Source organism: Akanthomyces muscarius, chromosome 2, assembly GCF_028009165.1.
Source record: "Akanthomyces muscarius strain Ve6 chromosome 2, whole genome shotgun sequence".
NCBI classification, from domain to species: domain Eukaryota; kingdom Fungi; phylum Ascomycota; class Sordariomycetes; order Hypocreales; family Cordycipitaceae; genus Akanthomyces; species Akanthomyces muscarius.
In genome coordinates this window covers 3996730-4017172 of record NC_079242.1, presented here as the reverse complement: position 1 = coordinate 4017172, position 20443 = coordinate 3996730, and the positions used below count along the sequence as shown (strand labels likewise).

The 20443-nt window shown below is 52.5% G+C and overlaps 4 protein-coding genes across 4 annotated transcripts; all 4 read left to right on the top strand.

The window, feature by feature from the left end:
* Positions 1–1692: 1692 nt before the first annotated feature.
* LMH87_004443 (uncharacterized protein) lies at positions 1693–4125 on the top strand (the record flags this gene model as incomplete). Its single annotated transcript, XM_056195661.1, has 2 exons — positions 1693–2293; positions 2357–4125. 2 exons carry the CDS (start codon positions 1693–1695, stop codon positions 4123–4125), a joined length of 2370 nt encoding a protein of 789 aa, XP_056049267.1.
* Positions 4126–6192: 2067 nt separating this feature from the next.
* LMH87_004442 (uncharacterized protein) lies at positions 6193–7652 on the top strand (the record flags this gene model as incomplete). Its single annotated transcript, XM_056195660.1, has 5 exons — positions 6193–6236; positions 6293–6335; positions 6410–7019; positions 7071–7434; positions 7520–7652. 5 exons carry the CDS (start codon positions 6193–6195, stop codon positions 7650–7652), a joined length of 1194 nt encoding a protein of 397 aa, XP_056049266.1.
* Positions 7653–10121: 2469 nt separating this feature from the next.
* Positions 10122–12006, top strand: LMH87_004441 (uncharacterized protein; the record flags this gene model as incomplete). Its single annotated transcript, XM_056195659.1, has 3 exons — positions 10122–10341; positions 10437–10618; positions 10678–12006. The coding sequence occupies 3 exons, from the start codon at positions 10122–10124 to the stop codon at positions 12004–12006; spliced, it is 1731 nt and encodes a 576-aa protein (XP_056049265.1).
* Positions 12007–14097: 2091 nt separating this feature from the next.
* On the top strand, positions 14098–19710 carry LMH87_004440 (uncharacterized protein; the record flags this gene model as incomplete). The annotated part of the gene is made up of 1 exon (XM_056195658.1): positions 14098–19710. One exon carries the CDS (start codon positions 14098–14100, stop codon positions 19708–19710), a length of 5613 nt encoding a protein of 1870 aa, XP_056049264.1.
* Positions 19711–20443: the final 733 nt, after the last annotated feature.

Here is a 20443-nt window from a genome sequence, read left to right as displayed (position 1 = left end):
CGTATCTCAGGGGCATCTCTGTAGAAGGCCGCTGGAAGCCGCCAAAGCTATCACAGCTGTTAGTTGCTCTGTCCACTGACCCAGCCTGTATCAAGTTTATCTCGCGACTTTGTAATTTTATTCTAGGTACTTGACTATAGTGGCTATTGCCTCCATAATATGTATCTAATCAGAAAGACTGGCGCTAAAGCTTAAATCCGACCTCGAGATTCCACATATGCCATTTTGCGATTTCGACCGCCGTGCGACACTGTCTATAGCCACACGATATAACCCGTCAACGTTGCACAACACAAGTTCCAGAAATAGAAATTTCTTTCTTTATCAAAGGCAAGGCAGTCAGTCGTTTTCTACATTGCCGAAGCATAAATGTACTTGTAATCAGCAAAGGTGGCAGGGAACATGCTTTGGTGTGGAGGCCAGGAGGAATGGGGGTGTGTGCTCCTGCGAACGCGTGGCGTACGAGTCTTGAGCGTGGCGGCCCGAGGGAGGACGCCTGAAGAAGCAAGCAGTTTAAAGACTGTATCGAGGTGTTGAGGCTATCTCCTGTGATGGCATGTTTTACAGAGGATTATTGCTTCCGAGGCGCTCCAAGACATGGACAAAAGGTAGCTACGTAGCGACTCTTTTTCAGCACCTGAAATTCTCCGGGCGCGAGGTCGATCATTTAGCGGATCTGAGGCAGACGTGGAGACGGCTGTATCCCAAAAGGATCTCTGTAGAAGGCTGCTGGAAGGTCTGGCCTCAAACGCTGCGACCTGACACCTGCCAGCGTCTTGCCCGAAAGCGAGCCTGCCTTCCTACTGGCAATCATAAAACATATTGAGCAAGTGTAAGCTGCCGGCAACATGCTTATGCTTATCAGCTGTCGCACTCCGCAGCGGAGTCAGCGCAACCCAGAGGCCATTAATAACTCCGGGCCTGGCTATACTAGCGCATAGGCAAATCTCCAGCTCGCAGCGCCTCTTTGATCAAAAGTTCCTCTGCCTCGACAGCGCTTGTGCCGCCTTTTCCGGGCAGCAGTCACCGAACACGCCAAGCACGCCCCCCGAAGGAACCACCCGTTGGCCCCAGTACGGAGTTGGAAAAGCCACAGGCGAAGCGGCCAGCCAATCCCAGCGTCACTTCATCTCCCTGTATTGCCGTGCGATGGAGATTCGGCAGGGCAAGAGCGCACCAGCCCCCGCCCTTGTAGCGCCAGCCGATCCCCGGCTTGCACAGTATGGGGTTATTGGTGGGCGCATCACCTACGACAAGGGCTCACGAGACCCTGTAATTGGTTGTAACTATAGGCAATTCGGGGCTTCTGGGGAGCTTTTACCTCGCTCGCGCTCCTCGCCTCCAGCATCGGTCGTAGTTTTGATTTCCGCCTGTTTTGTCAAAAGTCCCCGAAAGTATTGCTAGTAGTATCAGCACAGGCAGGAGATAACGAGACGGACAACGAACTTGCCTGTTAGTGTCCCCGCAAAGGTTCTTTTGTCTTTTACGGTTGTAGGCATGTAACATCAGGGAACTTGCGTAATTTGTATAATAAACCGCAATCCCGGCCCCAGACTTGCCTGGCCCTCTCCCCATTGTGACGAGAGCTGCACCCCGTCAAGGCACACGTGCAGCAATCAAAGGGTTCATACTAAGGTTCCAGCACCCTGCCAAAGGTCTCACACTCTCTTGTTGCGACACCACCCATCCATCATGGGAGAAAAGCACTCCAGCGACGGCAGCGCCACGAGCCATGCCGTCGGCGACATCTCCCAGCTCGAGGCGCAGGAGCAGCTGCGCAACGTGCAACTGCACCACCTCAACGATCCCAACCTACCCGACGACTTTATCGACGACGTCGCCGACGCGCTGGCCTCGTCGGACCCCAAGACGGCCATTGTCGAGGTCTCGCACCTGCTCGAGGACTCGCCGTACCCCGAGGTGCGCGCCGCCGTGCGCCCCCACGACGAGGACGTGCCCGCCAACACGATCCGCGCCTGGGTCATTGGCATGCTCTTCACCACCATCGGCTCCGGCCTCAACATGCTCTTCAGCATGCGCGCGCCGTCCATCATCATCACCACCTACGTCGCCCAGCTGCTCTGCCACCCTGTCGGCCTCGGCTGGTCGCTCGTCATGCCCAACCGCCAGTTCAGCCTCTGCGGTCTCCAGTTCAACCTCAACCCGGGCCCGTGGAACAAGAAGGAGCATGCGCTGGTCGTCATCATGGCCAATGTCAGCTTCGGCGGCGGCTCGGCTTACAGCACCGACATTATCCTGGCCATGAAGCAGTTTTACAAGCAAGACTTTGGATGTGAGTGGTACATCAATTAAGAGCCAGGACAAGGTGTAAAATTCTAACTTGTGTCAACTACAGGGGGCTTCCAGCTTCTTCTCACTTTCACCATCTCCATGTGCGGTTTCGGCATGGCGGGCCTTTTCCGTCGCTATCTGGTTGAGCCGGCTGCCATGATTTGGCCCACCAATCTGATCAATACATCGCTTTTCTACGCCCTCCACGATCACTCACCCTCCGACCCCACCAAGACCAATGGCTGGTCCATCGGCCGATACAGATGGTTCGCATATGTCTGCATGGGATCCTTTGTGTGGTACTGGTTCCCCGGCTTCATCGCGCCGTTCCTCAGTGTTTTTGCCTTTGTCACATGGATCAAGCCCCAGAGCCCCGTCGTCAACCAGCTCTTTGGCGGCTGGTCTGGCATCTCCCTGATTCCCATAACCTTTGACTGGACCCAGATCAGTGGCTACACGACTTCGCCTCTCATTTTCCCATGGCATGCTATTGCCAACACCACCGTGGGTGTCGTCATCTTCATGATGATTACCAACATTGGCATACACTACAACAACGTCTTTTACAACCTCTACCTGCCCATTAGCGACTCTGAGAGCTACGACAACACGGCCCAGCCTTACAATGTCAGCCGCGTGCTTACTCCCAACTATGAGCTCGACATGGACCAGTACAAGGCGTACTCGCCCCTCTTCCTCTCTGCCACCTTTACCATGGCATACGGTGTTTCTTTTGCCGCCATCTCTGCGCTGGTAGTCCACACCATTCTCAATCATGGCAAGGAAATTTGGCTTCGTCTCACTACCATGGGCAAGGACGACGAAGACGTGCACACCAGAATGTACGCCAAGTACGACCCTGTCCCCTTTTGGTGGTACGCCATTCTGTTCTTAGCCATCTTTGCTATGGGTCTCGGAACGGTTCTTGGCTATGAAACTCATATGCCCGCTTGGGGTTATATTATTGCCATGATTATTGCTTGGCTCTTTATCCTCCCCACGGGTATCATTCAGGGTGCGACCAACGTTCAGCTGGGTCTCAACGTCCTCACTGAGTTCATGGCCAGTTACATGCTCGAGGGCAAGCCTGTTGCCAACATGCTTTTTAAGGCTTACGGATACAATGCCTTGTATCAAGGTCTTGCCTTTGTCAGCGACATGAAGATGGCCATGTATATGAAGGTTCCACCCAAGACTGTCTTTATGGGCCAGACTGTTGCCGTGATCTGGTCTTCCATTGTTCAAATTGCTGTCCTGAACTGGGCTCTTGGTGCCATTGAAGGTATTTGTACTGCAAAGCAGGAGAATCACTTCACTTGCCCCGGTGCCAAGGTCTACTTCAACGCCTCTGTCATCTGGGGTGTCATTGGCGCCCAGCGCATGTTTGGCATTGGTGCTCTGTACTCGCCTATGCTCTGGTTCTTCCTTGTTGGCGCCGTGTGCCCGGTCATTACTTGGGTCATTCTGCGCCGCAACCCTCGCTCTATCGTTCGTTTTATCAACTGGCCCATCATCTTTGGTGGCAGCGGTATGATTCCGCCTGCCACGGCCCTCAACTACCTGTCCTGGGCTTGGGTCGGCTTCTTGTTCAACAAGTACATCCGCAACAAGTACCGCGGCTGGTGGATGCAGTTCAACTACGTGACCTCTGCCGGTCTCGATGTCGGCCTCGCATTGAGTACCATTCTCATCTTCCTCGCCCTCAGCTTGACGGGCACGGAGATGACTCCCTGGTGGGGCTCTGTTGGCGCTCTCAACACCATGGATGTCCAGGACACTGCCATCATCAGACCTCTTGCGGATGGTGAGACGTTTGGACCCAAGACTTGGTAAACAGACAGATTGTCTTGTCCGAGTACATATGTAGTACATAATGAAAAGTAGTGATACCATTTACGTATGCTAGCATGAGTTGAACTCTTTCTCGAGCGTTACGAGAATACGTGCTTGTTCGAGCCTTTTTGGTCTCAAGAGCTCCCGTTTTTTGTAGCTGGATGTTACTCTTGGCATCTCGCCTGTGCCGCCGGGCATGCTATCTTGAGACGTTGTTTGCCAGCAAATCGTCCCTCGCGATAATGGCTCAGGAGCGAGAAAGTGCTTTCGCTGCGATTTGATTTGTTCATACAAGACAGCTGGAGCCGGCTCTAGGTTCGCCTCGTGGATCTATGTACGGTTCGTTCCACCAGCAAACTAAAATGTAGCCAGCCTCTGTGCTGAATCATGCAGCCAAAAGTGAATAAACACTCTGTCGTCCACCCTGTCTTTTTCACTCTCCTGTAAAAATCTCACGTGGCTCGCTCTTTTATTTCTTTCATCTGCCGTACTCGCTTTAGTGGTAGAGCCGTGCGATGTCCATATGAAAATGCGGGTGAAGGAAAGTGACCATGGTGGTACTGCTCTTTCAAGCTCTAGTCGGATGGAGTCCAGTCTGGGATTATAACGAGAAATAAATCTGCCGTTGTCAACCAAGTCACTTTGGCCGAGTGGTTAAGGCGGTGCCCTGCGTACGTACTCACCAGTCTTCCATCAGCCATTCAACACTAACAGCCTCTCAGTAAGGCATTACGTTCGCGTGCGTAGGTTCGAATCCTGCAGGTGACGGATTATTTTTTGCCTCTTCCTTCGACTTCATATAGGAAACCTTCTTTTTTTGCCTTGTATTACAGATACTCCGATAATAGACTGTCCCTTTTTTCTGCTCGTAATGAGCAAGGCTGTGAGACGCCTACTTTTACACACGTATTAGAAAAGTACAGGTCGCGTGGACGTTTATTAGTTGGCCCGTCTAGGTGAATCCTCGCACCAATAAGAAACGGGGGTTCGATGTCGACGAGCACTACAGTCTTCATAGTATCTCATAAGTAAATGCTATTTCAACAGCTGTCCAAACAAAAATCCGGGTTTCTATTACAGCATAGAAAAATGTTAGCTAGACGCAGCCCTGCGCCAGTGCCTATTACCAGTCAGCCGTGCAGGGTAGCGCCGACGTTCCGGGCAACACGCAGCTGGTGAAGACGTGCGCGGCCAGCATACGTGAATAGCTCCGTGTAAGCATGCCGGGTAAGGCCATTCTAGCTGGAACAATGAAACTGTGGAAGCTGCCTCTCTTACATTCAAAGCTTTGCATCTCTTAGATCACTGAAAAAAAAAAGGAAGCCAAAAGTGAACGAGGGCAAAAAAAAAGGTCTCGACACCTGCAGGATTCGAACCTACGCACGCGAACGTAATGCCTTACTGAGAGGCTGTTAGCGTAAGAGTTTTTGGAAGTCGGTCAATGTGTATACGTACGCAGGGCACCGCCTTAACCACTCGGCCAAAGTGTCAACTTGTTGAAGATGCGTCCGTTAATAAACACCATATCCTCTAGATAGCGTGGCTCGCCTTCCACCTACGTCTTCTGACTCACCCTTGTTCGCGTTTGCACACTCGGGCGCAAACAGAATGTTCTCTGCTGGCGTTTATGGTAGTTTTCTGTACCAAAAGAAGAACCCCACCAAAGGTGAGAATGCATAAACGTTTTGCCTTTTTCCTCAGCTTTTTCCTGCTAAGTCGTGCTACACTCTGGCAATAGCGCAATGGCATTCCACGACGACAAATGCTGCACTCGTTGTGGGCTAATGGGATATTCGACGGCTACCTGTGTCAAGTGCAATATCTGTGTATATTGCAAATCCGAAAGTCACTTGATAGTAGACTGTCCTAAGGCACCGGCATGCGCTTTCTGCGGAGACAAGACACACATCACGAAAAGATGCAGTAACGGCAGAACCGCCACACCAATGACACGACACCAATAGAATCAGAGTCAGTCTCGTGCACGAGTTTTGTCGTTCGAAAAAATAGAAGAAGAGAGAGCCTACCCCCTAAGAGCGCTAAATATCTCTATCCTGGGACCGTGCCATGACTCCGAAGCTTGGCAAGACATCGGAGACGTTGCGCACCTGGTATGCAAACTGAATTCCCCGAGCTGTGTACAGACCTCGATTTAACTTTTTAAAAGCCACCTCGAACAAAAGATCAGTCAAAATACGTTACTCTGCCAAGTATGAAGAGCGAATGCATGCGGCTTCTCGACGATGTCAACAATGACCGGCTTCCATTACCAGACCTCTCGCAGTATAAAGAAACAATCCGAACATGGCCTGGAATAGAGAAATATGCCGACTTTATGCTGGAGCATATCGATCGTAACATTCTTGCCCTTCAGGGCGAGCTTCTCACTCCGACGGCGCTGGAAAAGATCAGATTGCAGCAGTCAGAGCCGTGGCCATTGAACGTGGGCTACCTAGACTACGTCACCGATAGTCGATGCGATAACTACCTGCGATTTTATGTTGGTCAGACAATCAAGTCCACTCGAAGAATTATGATTGATCACTGCCAATCTATTTTGAAATGCAAAAATTCCTCGTTGCATTACTTTATTGTCTGGCTGGGCAACGGCTACCGGCGGGCTAATTTCTTACGGCTCTGGTCACTGCCTTACAGCATGGGAAGATCCATCGACAGACAGATCGTATCCGACATGCTTGAAACCCTGTTCATTAGAGTTTTTAAGTCCGATCATGGCGGCTGCAGCCCCTCAAGATCCGATGCCGAATCCGAATATAGCTCGGGACTTGGTCTAAACATACTGTGCCCATTCGCACAGAACTCAAATCTTACTGATGAAATCATGAGGCTACCTTACGTTACACCTGTGAGGAGATCGGCCGATCCTCAAATTAGTATGTGGGACGAGTTTCGCAGGGCGATGAAGTCTCGGCTGAAAGTTGAAGAAACGACTACACACATTCGGGAGCCTCCGTGGGCGGCGCCTCAATTTTTTACTGCGCTTCAGCAGGCAATCGGCGACAAAAATTGTCTGAGTGATCTAGAACTCTCTTTTCAGCACGCGCCAGCAACAAACGATCGTCTTCCTGCCCAATGGTTCGACGATCGATATGAGCATGTTGCCACGAATGGCCCACTTGGCTCTCTGACGGCACCCATCAGTTTCATTCTCGATTACGCGTCTGCAATTGAGTCCGACCTAAGGGAATCATCGCCAATGCCAAAAACTCACACAGGCCTTCCATGGGTACTGGAGCGAACGGGGTTTGATGCCAACAGCGCTCTTGTTTGGACCTTTGACTTCACAAAGTATGATGTCTTAAACCCTTTCGATTTACGGAATCCGCGCTCGAGCTCTCTCGTACAAGAGTTGAACCGAGCCATCATTCGACAGAGCTCTTCGAAAGTGGTTCTTCTATGTGGAGCACGTCCGTACGTGGCAGCCACGGCGGGACTTGTCCATGACCAGCGACAGGCCTGGCGCTATCTCCAACTCCGGTGTGGCTATCGAGTCGAGTACATCGTAAGTCAGGAAGATGGACATACACCGAAACGCCTTTACATACGCTGTCCAGAAATGCCAGCAGATATTCATTCCATATCTGCGAATAAAGCTCTGATGATTAGTGAGATATTTAAATGTGCAGCTGCAATTGTGGGCTTAAAGAATTTACGGCCGTACTTCATGGAAACAAGCAGCGTGCTATTCGGGATTATTCGAGCCAGGAAGCAAGAGAATGACGGAGATAAAGTGTTTTGCAGGAATGATTTGGACGCAAGTTTTCTCACTTGGCTTTTCAGAAAAGGGTTTACTGAAGATGATGTTGAGAGTTTGGAGCGAGCTGGAGGCGGAATTATTCAGGGACTGGTCATCCTATTACATTGCTTGGCACGCAATGCCGAACGAAGAACGCATAGGAAGAGCGCTGAAAACCGCGACACGAAGAAAGAAATACAATGGGAAGGGTGGAAGAAGCTTGATCCTTCTCAAGTAAGTGAAGTTCAGGGAGTATATGACGTCGTCACTGCGCGACTGGAAGATAGGTTTGGTCGGGAGCCTCGCCATAAAAAAAGACGAAGCTCTAGCAAGGCGTTATTACAGGGTTCAGCTTCTGCGTTCTCATCAGCTGAACTGAGCGTTGCAGAGGAAAAAACCGATGACGCCAAGTTTGAGGATATTGACTGGGGAACAAGAAAGGCAGTCGCAGTGCTTGAGGAAAACACAATCATCAGCGACGAAATGACAGTGGATAGCACCCAGCGTCAGAACAATGACATCTCAACGAGCCGACAATTCTTGAAACGGCTTACTACGATCAAGAAATGGTCGCAAGAAGTGGGCACGGATCTCACCTACAGCTACCACATGACAAGCGGAACGACGTGGAACATCAAGCTTTGTTTCGTACAGATTCCTGTGCCTGCTTCGGCAGGGATAGTGGCAGGGACCATGTCAATTAAAATCGAAATAGCTGACGAGGGCCAAACTCATTGCAATCTGTTTGCTAAAGATGCCCTGTCAGAGGATATTGCACGCCGCGTTGCGTTCCGACTGAGAGGCAAGAATAGCAGTGGTGAAGTTGTTGAATATTATCCATCTCGGACTGGGTATGCAACAGTTGCAAAAACGAACACATTGGGAGACAAGATCATCTACGGTGATGAGGCAGTTGCCATATCGAAAAGACCCCGTCGCTACCTGTATCTCGACCCCCCTGGCCACAGCTGGGGCCCGAATCTTCAACATTTTGTTGGCGGTGGATATACCAGCGCAAGTTGAACAGAGGCAATACCTACAGCGTTGGGAGAATTGACATAGTTCCTAGACAGAATAAGCTGAGAATATGAATATGCCCTTTTACTCAAGGTTAGTTTCGGCCAGGATATTGCTTTAATCTATGTGAGGCGTGGACAAGGAGCATGCCCAGATCGCCGCTAATGATGACCCTGGTGTGCCTACTCATCCACAGAGGCAAATTCACCCCACCACGTAGTAACAGACTCAAGGAACAAGTCACCGGGTACACGGAGAAAAAAATGAATGACAAAGAGAGCTTGAGATTTGTGCGTGAGCTACCAACAATTGCCCAAGAGAGCAACATCTTTATATCGATCCTGCGAGTTCGAGCGATTGTAACCATAACTACTGTAGATGAGATGAGGAACAAATTGAGCTATATGCCGCTTGATCATTTCCTAGTCCAGGTTCCCTGTCCCATGGAGGTCTTGCATGAGCAAATTTCTGGCCCATCGGCTTGACGTACAAAAGTTCCGGCCGCGAATGACCCTAGCTCATCTTGTTGTCGTACCAGTAATACTTCAACGGGACAGCCAGTTAGCTGCAGAATACAATTTTAGCCGGCTGGAGCCCTGAGGCTAGGTCGTGGACGCTACGCCCAGCTAGACAGGTGGTATTGGCGAGACTGCGCACTAATATGTGCTGTGCAGGTCGGAGCCCCATGTTGAAGGCTCTCGGCGTTGCCTTATGGAGCCGCGCCACCGCGCCTTGGAAAGGCTCGCCCGGCAGGTTGCGGGAAGCCACGGCGGCGGCAGGTTGGGCATTAACCGGCTCTTGCACAACGAAGGCGGAGGATGACGAAGGATCTTTTGTCTGTCTTACGAATTGAGTGGGGAGGGAAGCTAGAAACTGATAGCTTTTGTTTTGTCCCCCCCTCTCCTTCATTTAATTAGTGGGTGAGTTCTCACGACACTAGAGTGGATTCGGGATCAGCATGCCATTGACGCTATTGTTACCAGCTCTTAGTGACGCTTGTCCAAGGACGGAACCAAGAGCCCTATTACCGGTCACCGCGCCACACTGGTGGAAAGGGTGGATGATGATTGCGCAGTTCGCCCGCTTCCAAATGAAGGCGGCCCCCGTTTACTGGGGCCGTTCGGTCTTCCGTATATGTAAAGAGCCTTCCGCCCCAAAGACCTTGAAAGAACATTCCGTTTCTAAGAAGCACGAGCTTTTCTTTCGTCCATTATAGACGACGATGAAGAGCCAATTCCTTCTCAGCGGCCTTGTCGGCCTTGTCGGCCTGGCTGGCCTCGTGAGCGCTGGTCGCAACAGCAACTCTGGCGATGCCTTCCTGAGGCGACACATGCCGGAATTCTCGGCGCAGCACCTCAGCCGTCGGGCGACAACAGCCGCCGAGCCTAAGAACCAAACCGGAGAGGTTCTACCGCCGCGCTTCCGCAACAACGGCACCGAGAGTACGTAGTCTGTCAAGACAACGATCGCCATGGGTCGCCCACCTCCCGTGATAACGGGTCGCAGCGCAGACGGAATGCTAACTCGGGCTTGACAGAATTCTACGTCGACGGCAAGAAGCTGCCCTTGATCAATTGGGACGTCGGCGAGTCCTACGCAGGGAACCTCCCGATCACGGACAAGAAGAATGAGACGAGCGAGCTCTTCTTCTGGTTCTTCCCGACTGCGACGAAGGAGTTTGTGGAGAAGAAGGAGATTGTCATCTGGCTCAACGGTGGTGTAAGTAAATGCGGCCGAAAAGGACGTGGCCAAAAACTGACAAATTGGCAATTAATTAGCCCGGATGCTCTTCGCTGCTCGGATTCCTCGAGGAAAACGGCCCCATTTCTTGGGGCGAGGGTATGGAAAAGCCCAAGCGCAACCCCTTCAGCTTCCATCTCCTGTCCAACATTGTCTGGCTCGAGCAGCCCGTCGGCGTCGGTTTCACCAAGGGCAACGAGACCATTTACAACGAAGACGATATTGCTAAGCAATTCATCGGCTTCTGGAAGAACTTTGTCAAGACGTTTGGCATGGAAGGGTGGAAGGTTTACATTGCCGGCGAGTCCTACGCCGGCATGTACGGGCCGTATCTCGCCAAGCACATGCTCGACCAGGATGACAAGACATACTATGACATGAGCGGCCTGCTCGTCTGGGACGGCATCTCCTGGGGCGAAACGCTGCAGTCGTCGCCCGTCGCATTTCCGTACCTGGACCAGCACTACAATCTGATGCCCGTCGACCAGCCAAGCTTTGCCAAGCTGCGCGACCTCGACAAGTCGTGCGGCTTCGCCGATTTCCGTGACGAGTACTTTGTGTACCCGCCCAAGGGACTGATCCCCAATCCGCTGCCCCATGCCAAGGTGCACCCCAACGGAAGCTACGTCGACCAAAACTGCGCGCGGATATTTGATCTTATCTACATCGAGGCGCTGAAGAAGAACCCTTGCTTCAACATTTACAACATTGTAGACCGCTGCCCGGAGCGCAACGATCCTCTGTCCGGAAAAGACTCGTGGTTCAACCGCCGCGATGTGCAGTCGGCCATTCACGTCAAGCCCCATGTCAAGTGGGCGCAGTGCAAGCAGGTGTTCCCCGAGGGCGTCGACGACCAGTCGGTGCCTGCGGGTGTATATGCCCTCCCGCAGGTCATTGAGCAGACGAAGAACGTCATCATTGCCGAAGGAACGAGCGACTATCTCTTGTCACTCAACGGCATCCTCCTGGGCATTCAGAATATGACCTGGGCTGGCCAGCTCGGCTTCCAACAGGCGCCGAGCGACCCCTTCTATGTTCCTGCCTACGGCTTCGACCCCGAGCAGCTGTTCACCGATGAAGGCGACCCCAACTTTTACGCCAACGAGCTGCCAGCAGGCTACGGCGTTATGGGAACCACTCATCATGAGCGCGGCCTCTCTTTTGTGGTGTCTCAGCTTGCGGGACATGAAGGGCCCGAGTACACCCCGTCGGCGTCTTTCCGTACTCTGGAGAAGCTCCTCGGTCGCATCGATAGCCTGAGCCAGGTGTCTGCCTTTACGCTACCTCAGATCAGCAACATCACCCAGCCCAAGGGCGATCTGGGTAACGGCACTGTTAAGATTCCTTGCTGGACCAGGGATTGCTGAGTGGGTGTGGTTTCATGAGTCCAACGACGCGCGATGACGCAGTACATATATATACGAATAGAGTAACTATTCAATACTGAATAGAAATCACTGAATCTCTAAACTATCTGACTAAAAGCTCTCTATTTCTGTGTCAATACCGAATATGAACGATTCTATTCGTGAACTATCGGATCATAAGCTCCCGATCGCTACAGAAGGGTCGCGCTGCTAATCGAGCTGATCTGGTGTCGATCAGAGCCTCGAGGAGACTGGAGAGTGTTTTTTATTTTATTTTTACAGCACGGGAATTTTACTACTGTATCAGTGGACTGTCGGCGTGATGGATGGGCGCCATCTAGGATGTGGTGTGTAACATGCAGCGCAAATGGGTAAATGGGTGCACACCTGACAAGAGTCGGGAGCATCGTGTCGCAGTCATATGCTCCAGCCACCGGCCCGGGCCACCACTTGACGGAAGCTAGAGAAGATTGGTTACAGTTTGAGTGCCTCGTGTTTTTAGGTTTCTCGTCTTTTGCCCTCTGCAATTTTAACGGCGCTTTTTGTCCTTTCCTAGGAGGTACAGTGTCTTGGCCACGTTAGTAGACCCCCTTTTCTGCAGGGAGACCGGAGTTAGGTGACTGAGAGGGTGGTGGCATGCTGCGGTCCTGGGTGAACTTGAAGCGTTGTGGTATTGAAGCCTTGATCGTGGACGTGCAGCTTTGGGAGCATCAGGCGACAAATCGTAAACGAGGCGGCGGCAGCGGGAGGCGTGCCGTGGTGGGCAAATGGGGAGTGCCGAGACGGGACGGAGAGAAGAAGCCAGGCTGCATAAAATGCTGTCATGTACAACATGCATGCGCCAGCAGATTCAGCAGAGCGGATTTGTGCCCAGCCCGCAGAGAGGATGGATGGGATAAATAGATGATGATTACTTGCTGCGCTGGCCATGATGCTGCTAGCCAAAGGTTGGCTGGCACTGGCTGGATGGGATCATAACAAGGCGATGGCGGTGGAGCCTACTACAGGCGAATAAAAGTACCTCGTGGGTGCGTTGCTGGTGCAAAAGATACTTGCTTGGAGGGGCCGCAAGAGGACGCGCAGCTGGCGGTGCTGCACCCAAGTGGGGGTGGCGTTTTAGGTGCGTCGGCCACTAACATGAGTGCCAACGTGTTAATTATAGGTGACTGAGACCACTGTAGTCGGGATATTACCAGCTGTCTCGCGCTAAATACAGTGACACTGACAAGAGAAGACAAGGAAAAAAGCCACTTTAAGCCACTTTAAGCACTGTACCAGTAGCTCCTGGCACCTCCCCCTGCTTAGCTGCGCCCATATCAAGGTTGCAATGCAAACGCAAATGCAAAGCCCCGGCCCCTCCCCATTGTTTACCTCTCCCCACTAAGGTAGCGGGCCCCGTTGGTTACTGCGGCATCCAGCGCCTCGACCTTCAGATCCAAGCTACGGCACTGCCTGTACCTTGTTGCTTGCCATGCGACTGGCAAGCTCTCGTCGCATCGCCGCATCACCTGCTGTTCGGACGCTGCGGGCTACGTCTGGCTCTTCCTCCTTGCCGCCAAAAATTCTCCTCCTTTCACCTAGTACTCCCGTTACGCTTTTCTTTGTACATACTTTCGCTTGGATAAACTCGATACCTTGACTCAATCCCTCGTGTCAGGCCGAATCGTACCTTATACCTGTATGCATACATACCCACCTAGCTACATGCGCCTGCGTTTGTAAATAGCTGCAACTATCGACCATCGACCCAGGCCTCACCGCCCGACACTGTCCGTATTGCGGCCCGAGCCTCCGTTCGCATACGTATTCCAGCAAGGGTTCTCTCCTTTGTGGTCTATTTTGGGTGTTTCCGCCTTTGGCATTGCAACAAAGAGACCCTCCTGCCACTTCGAGTCTTCCCTGGCCATGTCGAGGTAGCACAGCGTGCGCTTTCTGCTCGCGGGATACACAAGCATGCGGCTTTCTCCTCTCCAAAGTACGCCCCTAACCGTCTTGCGTCGCTTTGCACTAGCATCACTACTGGATTCAAGTGCATTATTTCCCGCTTGGCCGCCGCCATTATGCTAACCCCATCACCTCGATCAGGGAACCATGTCGTCTGAATCGTCCCCGAGCGACGAAACCGAGCGGCCTCCTCCTACGACGCCGCGCAAACCTCGCAATCGAATATCGCCCGAGACACCGCAAGCAAAGATCAGAGGCAGCCCTGGAGATGCGCCCTATTCCGCTCCTGCCGCCGCCCAGGGAGGCAGGCGCAGCGACTCCAAGAAAAATGAGCCCACTCTCTTGTCCGACTTCTTCAGCGGAAAACAGACCGCGGCTCGCGTTGCCGCAGCTCGAAAACGACGCCAGAGCATCGATGCCGTCAAGGCAGAGATGCGTGCCAACATGCGCCAAGAGATGAGGCAGAATTCAGTCCGCAAGCTGCAGCAGCCCGGCGGTGTCCGAGAACGGGTGCAGGTGTGGCAGCGCAGTCACGGCGAAACCATGGCCACTTCCAACCCGAACTATGCAGCCACGGAGCCCAGCGACGTAGCCTTTGACGGCGAGGAGATCGAGAGTGTTACAGAAGAGGACCGTGTGCGAATAAAGATGCGGTTAAGGTCGAATCCACCGGCGCCCAAATTTGTGCCCAATGCTCCAAAAACCGACGACAATCCTGACTCTTCTGTCAGAGACGACGGCACAGAAGATGATACCAGATCGCTCTCACCGCCTAAGAAGCGTGTAGTGAGCGACTCAAACTGGATGCGTCGAAACGCTAAAAAGTCCCCCGCGCGAAAGGTGTCGCCGTCACCCCCCAAGGACTCCAATCCGCAAAATGCGAAAGCCTTTGTTTTGCACCCTACTCCCAACCCTCCCGTTTCCAGCAAGATCAAAGCATGGGCCGCCAAAATCGAGGTACCAGACGAATACGAATCTGGCTCCCAGGTTGGCAGCGCGGCCAGCCGCTCGACAGCGCGCTTAAAACCCAAGTACAAGCAGTATGGCGACGACGGAATCCGCGTGACCGGTTCAAACGACTCTTCAGTGGTCCGAGACGATGGCATACGCGTCCGTCCCACTACTACTGGCTCCGACATTTCTTTCCCTGGACAAACCTATCGCCCTCCGGCAAGTCGGCGGAGCAAGAGCATTGCAGGCTCATCACGATCTGCACTGAGCGCCGAGCCAAGTGATGTTTCCTCACCGCCATCAGAAGGTACCAAGAAACCTATTCGTCGGCGCAGCAAAAGCATGTCAGCCGACAAGAATGAGAATGCCAATGAAACACCGAGCAAGACGAAAACGAGGCGAGAAGCTACCAAAAAGACAGCTGCCAGGTCACATTTATCTACAACAACGGCTGAAACGGACATGACTTCACGCCTTGACGATGAAGCCTCCAATCTCAGCAGCTCGCTGCGACCCGAGTCTGATCTTGACTCTAAACTTACTTCAAAGACCCTTGCTGATATTCCCGGTGACATCCCATTTGGTCACTCTGCCTTCAGTGAGCTGGATCTCTCTGGCAGATACCGCCCGAAAAAGCTCAATGTTGACCGCAAGTCAAGCTTCAAGGGAGTCCCCAACGTCTTCAAGAAGGTTGTAGAGGAAGGGAAGAAGATGATGAAGGACATGAATGAGCCACCTCGCCCACAAGGTCCAAACAAGCCGCCGAGTATTGAAAGGTGGCTCAACACAACGGTTGATCCCTTCCTAGAAACCCCCAAGGAAGTACCGGCACCCACTATCAAGAAGCAGCCTTCAACTGAAGAATCTGTGGCCACCCAGAAAACTGACGAGTCGAAAACGTCCATGTCTTCAATAAAGAAAGAAGCTCCTGCCAAATCATCCACTACCCCTGGACCCAAGGACTTGGCTAGCCTTGTCGAAGCTTCCGGAAAGCATATTCGAGCCGAGAGTCTCCAAAGACGGCGAGCTCAGACCATGGGTACACCAAGACGCCCCTCGCAGAAACACGTTGCCTCCGAACAAATATCAGACGCATCTACAGCTAATACAGATGTAACGGCAGCAGAACTGTCGGAGGAAAAGAAGGTGCCCAAAGAGCAGGAAAAAGAGGCACACACAAAGGAAACCAGCCCAGCGGAGCTTAAGAGAACCCGGGCCAAACGCGCCACTTCATCACCTCTCAAAAACAAGAAAGACTTCCTCGACATGTTTAAGAATGCTTTTTCGGGAGAATCTGCAGCCTTTGCTGGGCCTGGAAAGGCATATAGGACCGAGGAGCCACAACGACATGAACTGCACGACCAGGATTACAGCGACGACTACACTGAAGGGTCGGCTTTGTCTAGCAGATACACCGAGTCACAGCTTACAGAATCTACTGCTAGTGGCCACCACGCCGACCCGCCCAAAATGGCTGCACCTCGACACCCCCCTCCTACCAATGGACATCATGAATTGTCAACAATCGTGTCTGATGACGGGTCCAGTGCCGTAAGCTCAGCGCTCACTGGCTCTGATGCTACATCCCGAGCCACCCAGTCTACTGGGTCAGAGTCAACCATCATGTCCAAGTCCAGCCAGGCGTCTCTCAAGAAACAACATGGCTTGGCCAAAAGACGAGTTACTAGCCATTCCGATCTAATGTCGGTTCTGTCGCTTCCAGACCAAGCTTCTGTCCCCCAAGGCATGAAGAATCGATCCCGACCCAGTCTCCGTCGAAAGCAGGGCGTCCCGGCTGGCTTCTCGGAAAGCGAACTCTTGCAGGAATTCGAGGATGACGAAAATCTTTACAACCGGGAGCTTAAAACCTTGGTTGATGGCGTCATTCCTGTTCTTCTGAGCGACGTCGTGAACAACAACGACGCAACGACCCTCTTTTCTACCGGCGGCGGCAGCCAGGCCGATGCAATCTCCAAGGCTGTTGTTGGTATGGGTGTTGCGCTCGAGAAGCTGAGGCATGCTCATAAAAAAGCGCCGGTTCAAGATATTCGTCGTCTGGCCCACTGGGCTCACGCGGTCGTGCCCATGTACAACAGCTATCTCGGTGCATGGAGACTTGGCTTTCAAGATTTGGTCGTGAATCTTGCCCCAGCCGCCGGCCACCCCGAAGATGAAGACTCATTGCTGGATGCGCTGCCAAGGAACGAACATGGCGACATCATCAATGAGAATGGAGAAAGCGTAGCCGTCGGTTACCTGCTGAAACGGCCCTTGGTTCGCATTAAACACATGACAAAGCTCATCAAGTGTATCGATAGCATCGTTGGCAGCCAGGATACAAACCAGCTCTTGCGCGATTTTGAGAATCTCCAGGAGAAATCCCGACGTCGCCACCGTGAAGAGACGGCACGGATCGAAGACGAAGATGCTATCAATACCGATGTCACAAAATGCCGAGACATCAGGACTCTGGGAGCCGTCACGCCTGCAGCCATCAATCCCAATTTGCAGGTCAACGCCAAAGATACATTTGCCCTCTCTTTTACTCACTCCAATGGGCAGCGCTTGGAGTGCCGGGTCGAGCTTGTCTATCGTGATAACCCACTTCAGCCGAACCAGCCGGGGGATTTGCTCATCCGCGAACCTGGAGATGGCAAAGAAGGCCGAAAATCATACCTCCTGTTTCCTCCAATTCAAATGGCACTTTGCTCTGCCAGAACTGGTGAAGGGCACTTTGACATGGTTATTATGCTCCGAGGTGCTTACAAAAATCGCACGTGGCACGAGCTACTGTCATTAACAGCAGATGACGAGGATCAAATTCTTGACTGGCTCGACCTCCTTCCCTTGAACCCTATTCCTCCACGAGAGCCAGAACCGAGTGTCGTCGGCGATGATGAGCCAGATAACTCCCGCGACGTGCCTGTTGGCGTGGCTAGACCAGCTTCGTCACGCGGCCCCGGAGCTCCCAAAGCCGCTGCTCTTGCAGCGAGACCACAATCGCCCCTTGTCAAGACAGCACAAGAGCCTCAAACACCAACAAAACACAATAATGGTGCTGGCTGTGACAGGGCCACGACTCTTCCACCGCCGGAAAGCCAACATGACAAGACTCCAGCTCCGCCAACATACAATGTTATGAACTGGGACGACGGCACCTACCAGGAAGAGGAAAACCTACTTCCCCAGCCTCTCAAGATCAAGAAAACATCGCCGCCAAGAGGTTCGCGACAAGACGGGGCTCCTCCACCCCCAGCCCACCGCACTCTGCCACCCACGCCAGAGGAGGATCAGAAGGATCCCAATCTGCTTGCACCACCAGAGCCTAGTGATCGGGTAAAGCGGCGCAAGTCGTCGCCGCTCAAACATGAATACTTACCCTCGGATGCCTCTTCTGGCGGATCGAGCAGTCCTAGCCCTGAGCACTCTGATGAGGACTCTTCAGACGATGACCTCGATAGTATGGATATACCAGAGACTGAGATTGGCGTGAGCATCGCCAAGGAGGCACAAAAGACTCCGCCTGCGCCACCAAACATTGAGAGCATACTATCCCAGTCGGATTGCAGTGTTACGCCATCCAACTCGGCCTCGCAAGCCTGCGGAGTTTACCCGCCACGAAGCACTGCTGAACAGCAGGACAATACTACCCGCTACATGGCATCCCTCTCAAGATGGTCTGATAAGGGGGCGTGGAAGGACCTTAGCCAGCACCCCTGTGCCATTGTTGTCTCTGCTGGCCTGGTTGAGGCCTATGCCTTCCGCACAGGTAACGGTCAGAGCAAGTCCACCAGATTGGATGAGCAGCCACTTATTGCTCTTGATCTTACGCCACTTGTGCTCATCCGACAAAGCACGGCTTTGGATTTGGAAATCAGATCATCCGTCCAAATGCACTCGCGTCTCTACGAGACGTACAATGGTGGCAATTTCCGCTTCCGATGCCACAGCGCCCCCGAGTGCTTTGCGCTGTACATGGCTGTCCACCAAGCGCGTCTCAGCAACCAAAAATTCATTCAATTGGAGAATGAGGCGCGCTTCCGAGGATTTGGGGAGAAACATGAAACCGAGGCAGATGACCGAGCCGGACGACGTCGCAGCTGGTTTGGCCGTAAGAACAGCTACCGCAGCTCGCCGAGAGGCGCTCGCTCTCAAGACGGTGAGAGCGCAGCACATTCATCAACACCCTCGGCAACTAGCTTCCTCAAACGTCTCACCCAATCTGGCAATGCTGCCTTTAACCTCGAACATTCTTCCATCGACAGGCAGAGTCGCGGCGGCAGTGGCCAAAATAGCCTTTATACATCTGGCTCATCTTCAGCGAGTGGCGGCGCCTCACCCCGCTCACCATCTGTCAGTACTGGAAACGCGACTGGACAGCGTGGCCCGATGGATGCTGAAAACATTCGAGTACGACTGCACCTTCTCGTCACGTCTACGAAATGGGAAGACTGCGGCAACTGCATTCTCAAGATTCGCAGACCACCCCCTGGTTGGCACCAAGCTCTCCTTGCCGACCACGGACTCGAAAAGCGCATCACTGTCCAGAACCAGCCCAAGAAGGACGGCGATGAGTCCAAGGTGCTGCTGGATGCGGTTCTGGGAAGTGGATGCTTCTCTGCAATGGGCAGCCGCGGAATCGTCTGTGGCATCTGGGAAGAAGTCCAGGGGGCCGACGGCGTTGTGGGCATGGTCCCTGCGAAGAACAACCCCGGTGGCAAGATTAAAAAGTATTGCTTCCAGCTCTCCACAGCTGCGGAAGCGAACTGGGTGTTGCGGATGGTGCACCAAGAAGTCTTGCGCGCATAATTTGCTGTTAAGCGCGGCAGCGACCTTTCTTTCTTGTATCGTTGGTGGCTTTCTTCTTTTGCTTTTTATTTCGTCGTTGACCTGCGATATGATATCCCCGCACATATTTTCTTTTCTTTTCTTTTCGTTGTTTGCATTGCCCTTTTTTGGTTTTTGAAGCGACGATGACACCTGAATCGTTGTCCCGTTGTGTTGTCAATATAGTTGTGGTTATCTGGGAGTATATTTGGACGCTGTGGTGTCTTTTGGCTTAAGGCGTGTATAGAAAGTAATTCGGAAAGAGGACGGTGGTTACTGGTTCTGTATATTGTTAGAGGTGGAGGAGCTCCTGGTGAAAATGGAGCTGTTAGTGAAGAGGACGAGTTTTTAATACAAGTAGTTGATGTCTTGTTTCAATCTTTCTCCTCTGCCGTGTTTGAATGTATCTGAACGATCCTGTTGTCACTATTTTGCCAGAAATATACTGGACTAGAATGAAGTACTGTTATCATCTTACATCTATCCCGTTGGGTGCCTTTACCTACCACCCTAACAATCCTTGGCTGAGCATCGTGTGTTGACATTCGCCAGTGTCCCCCATGCCCCGCCCCCACCAAACGAATATTCCCACTTGCGCCAAGCTTCATCTTCTCCCACTTGCACCAAGCTTCAATTTTACCCCCCCCCCTCCCCATCCCCAAATAACAACCCAGACCAGTCATCCAAAAGAGAAGCTCATCAGAGTCCTCCATTT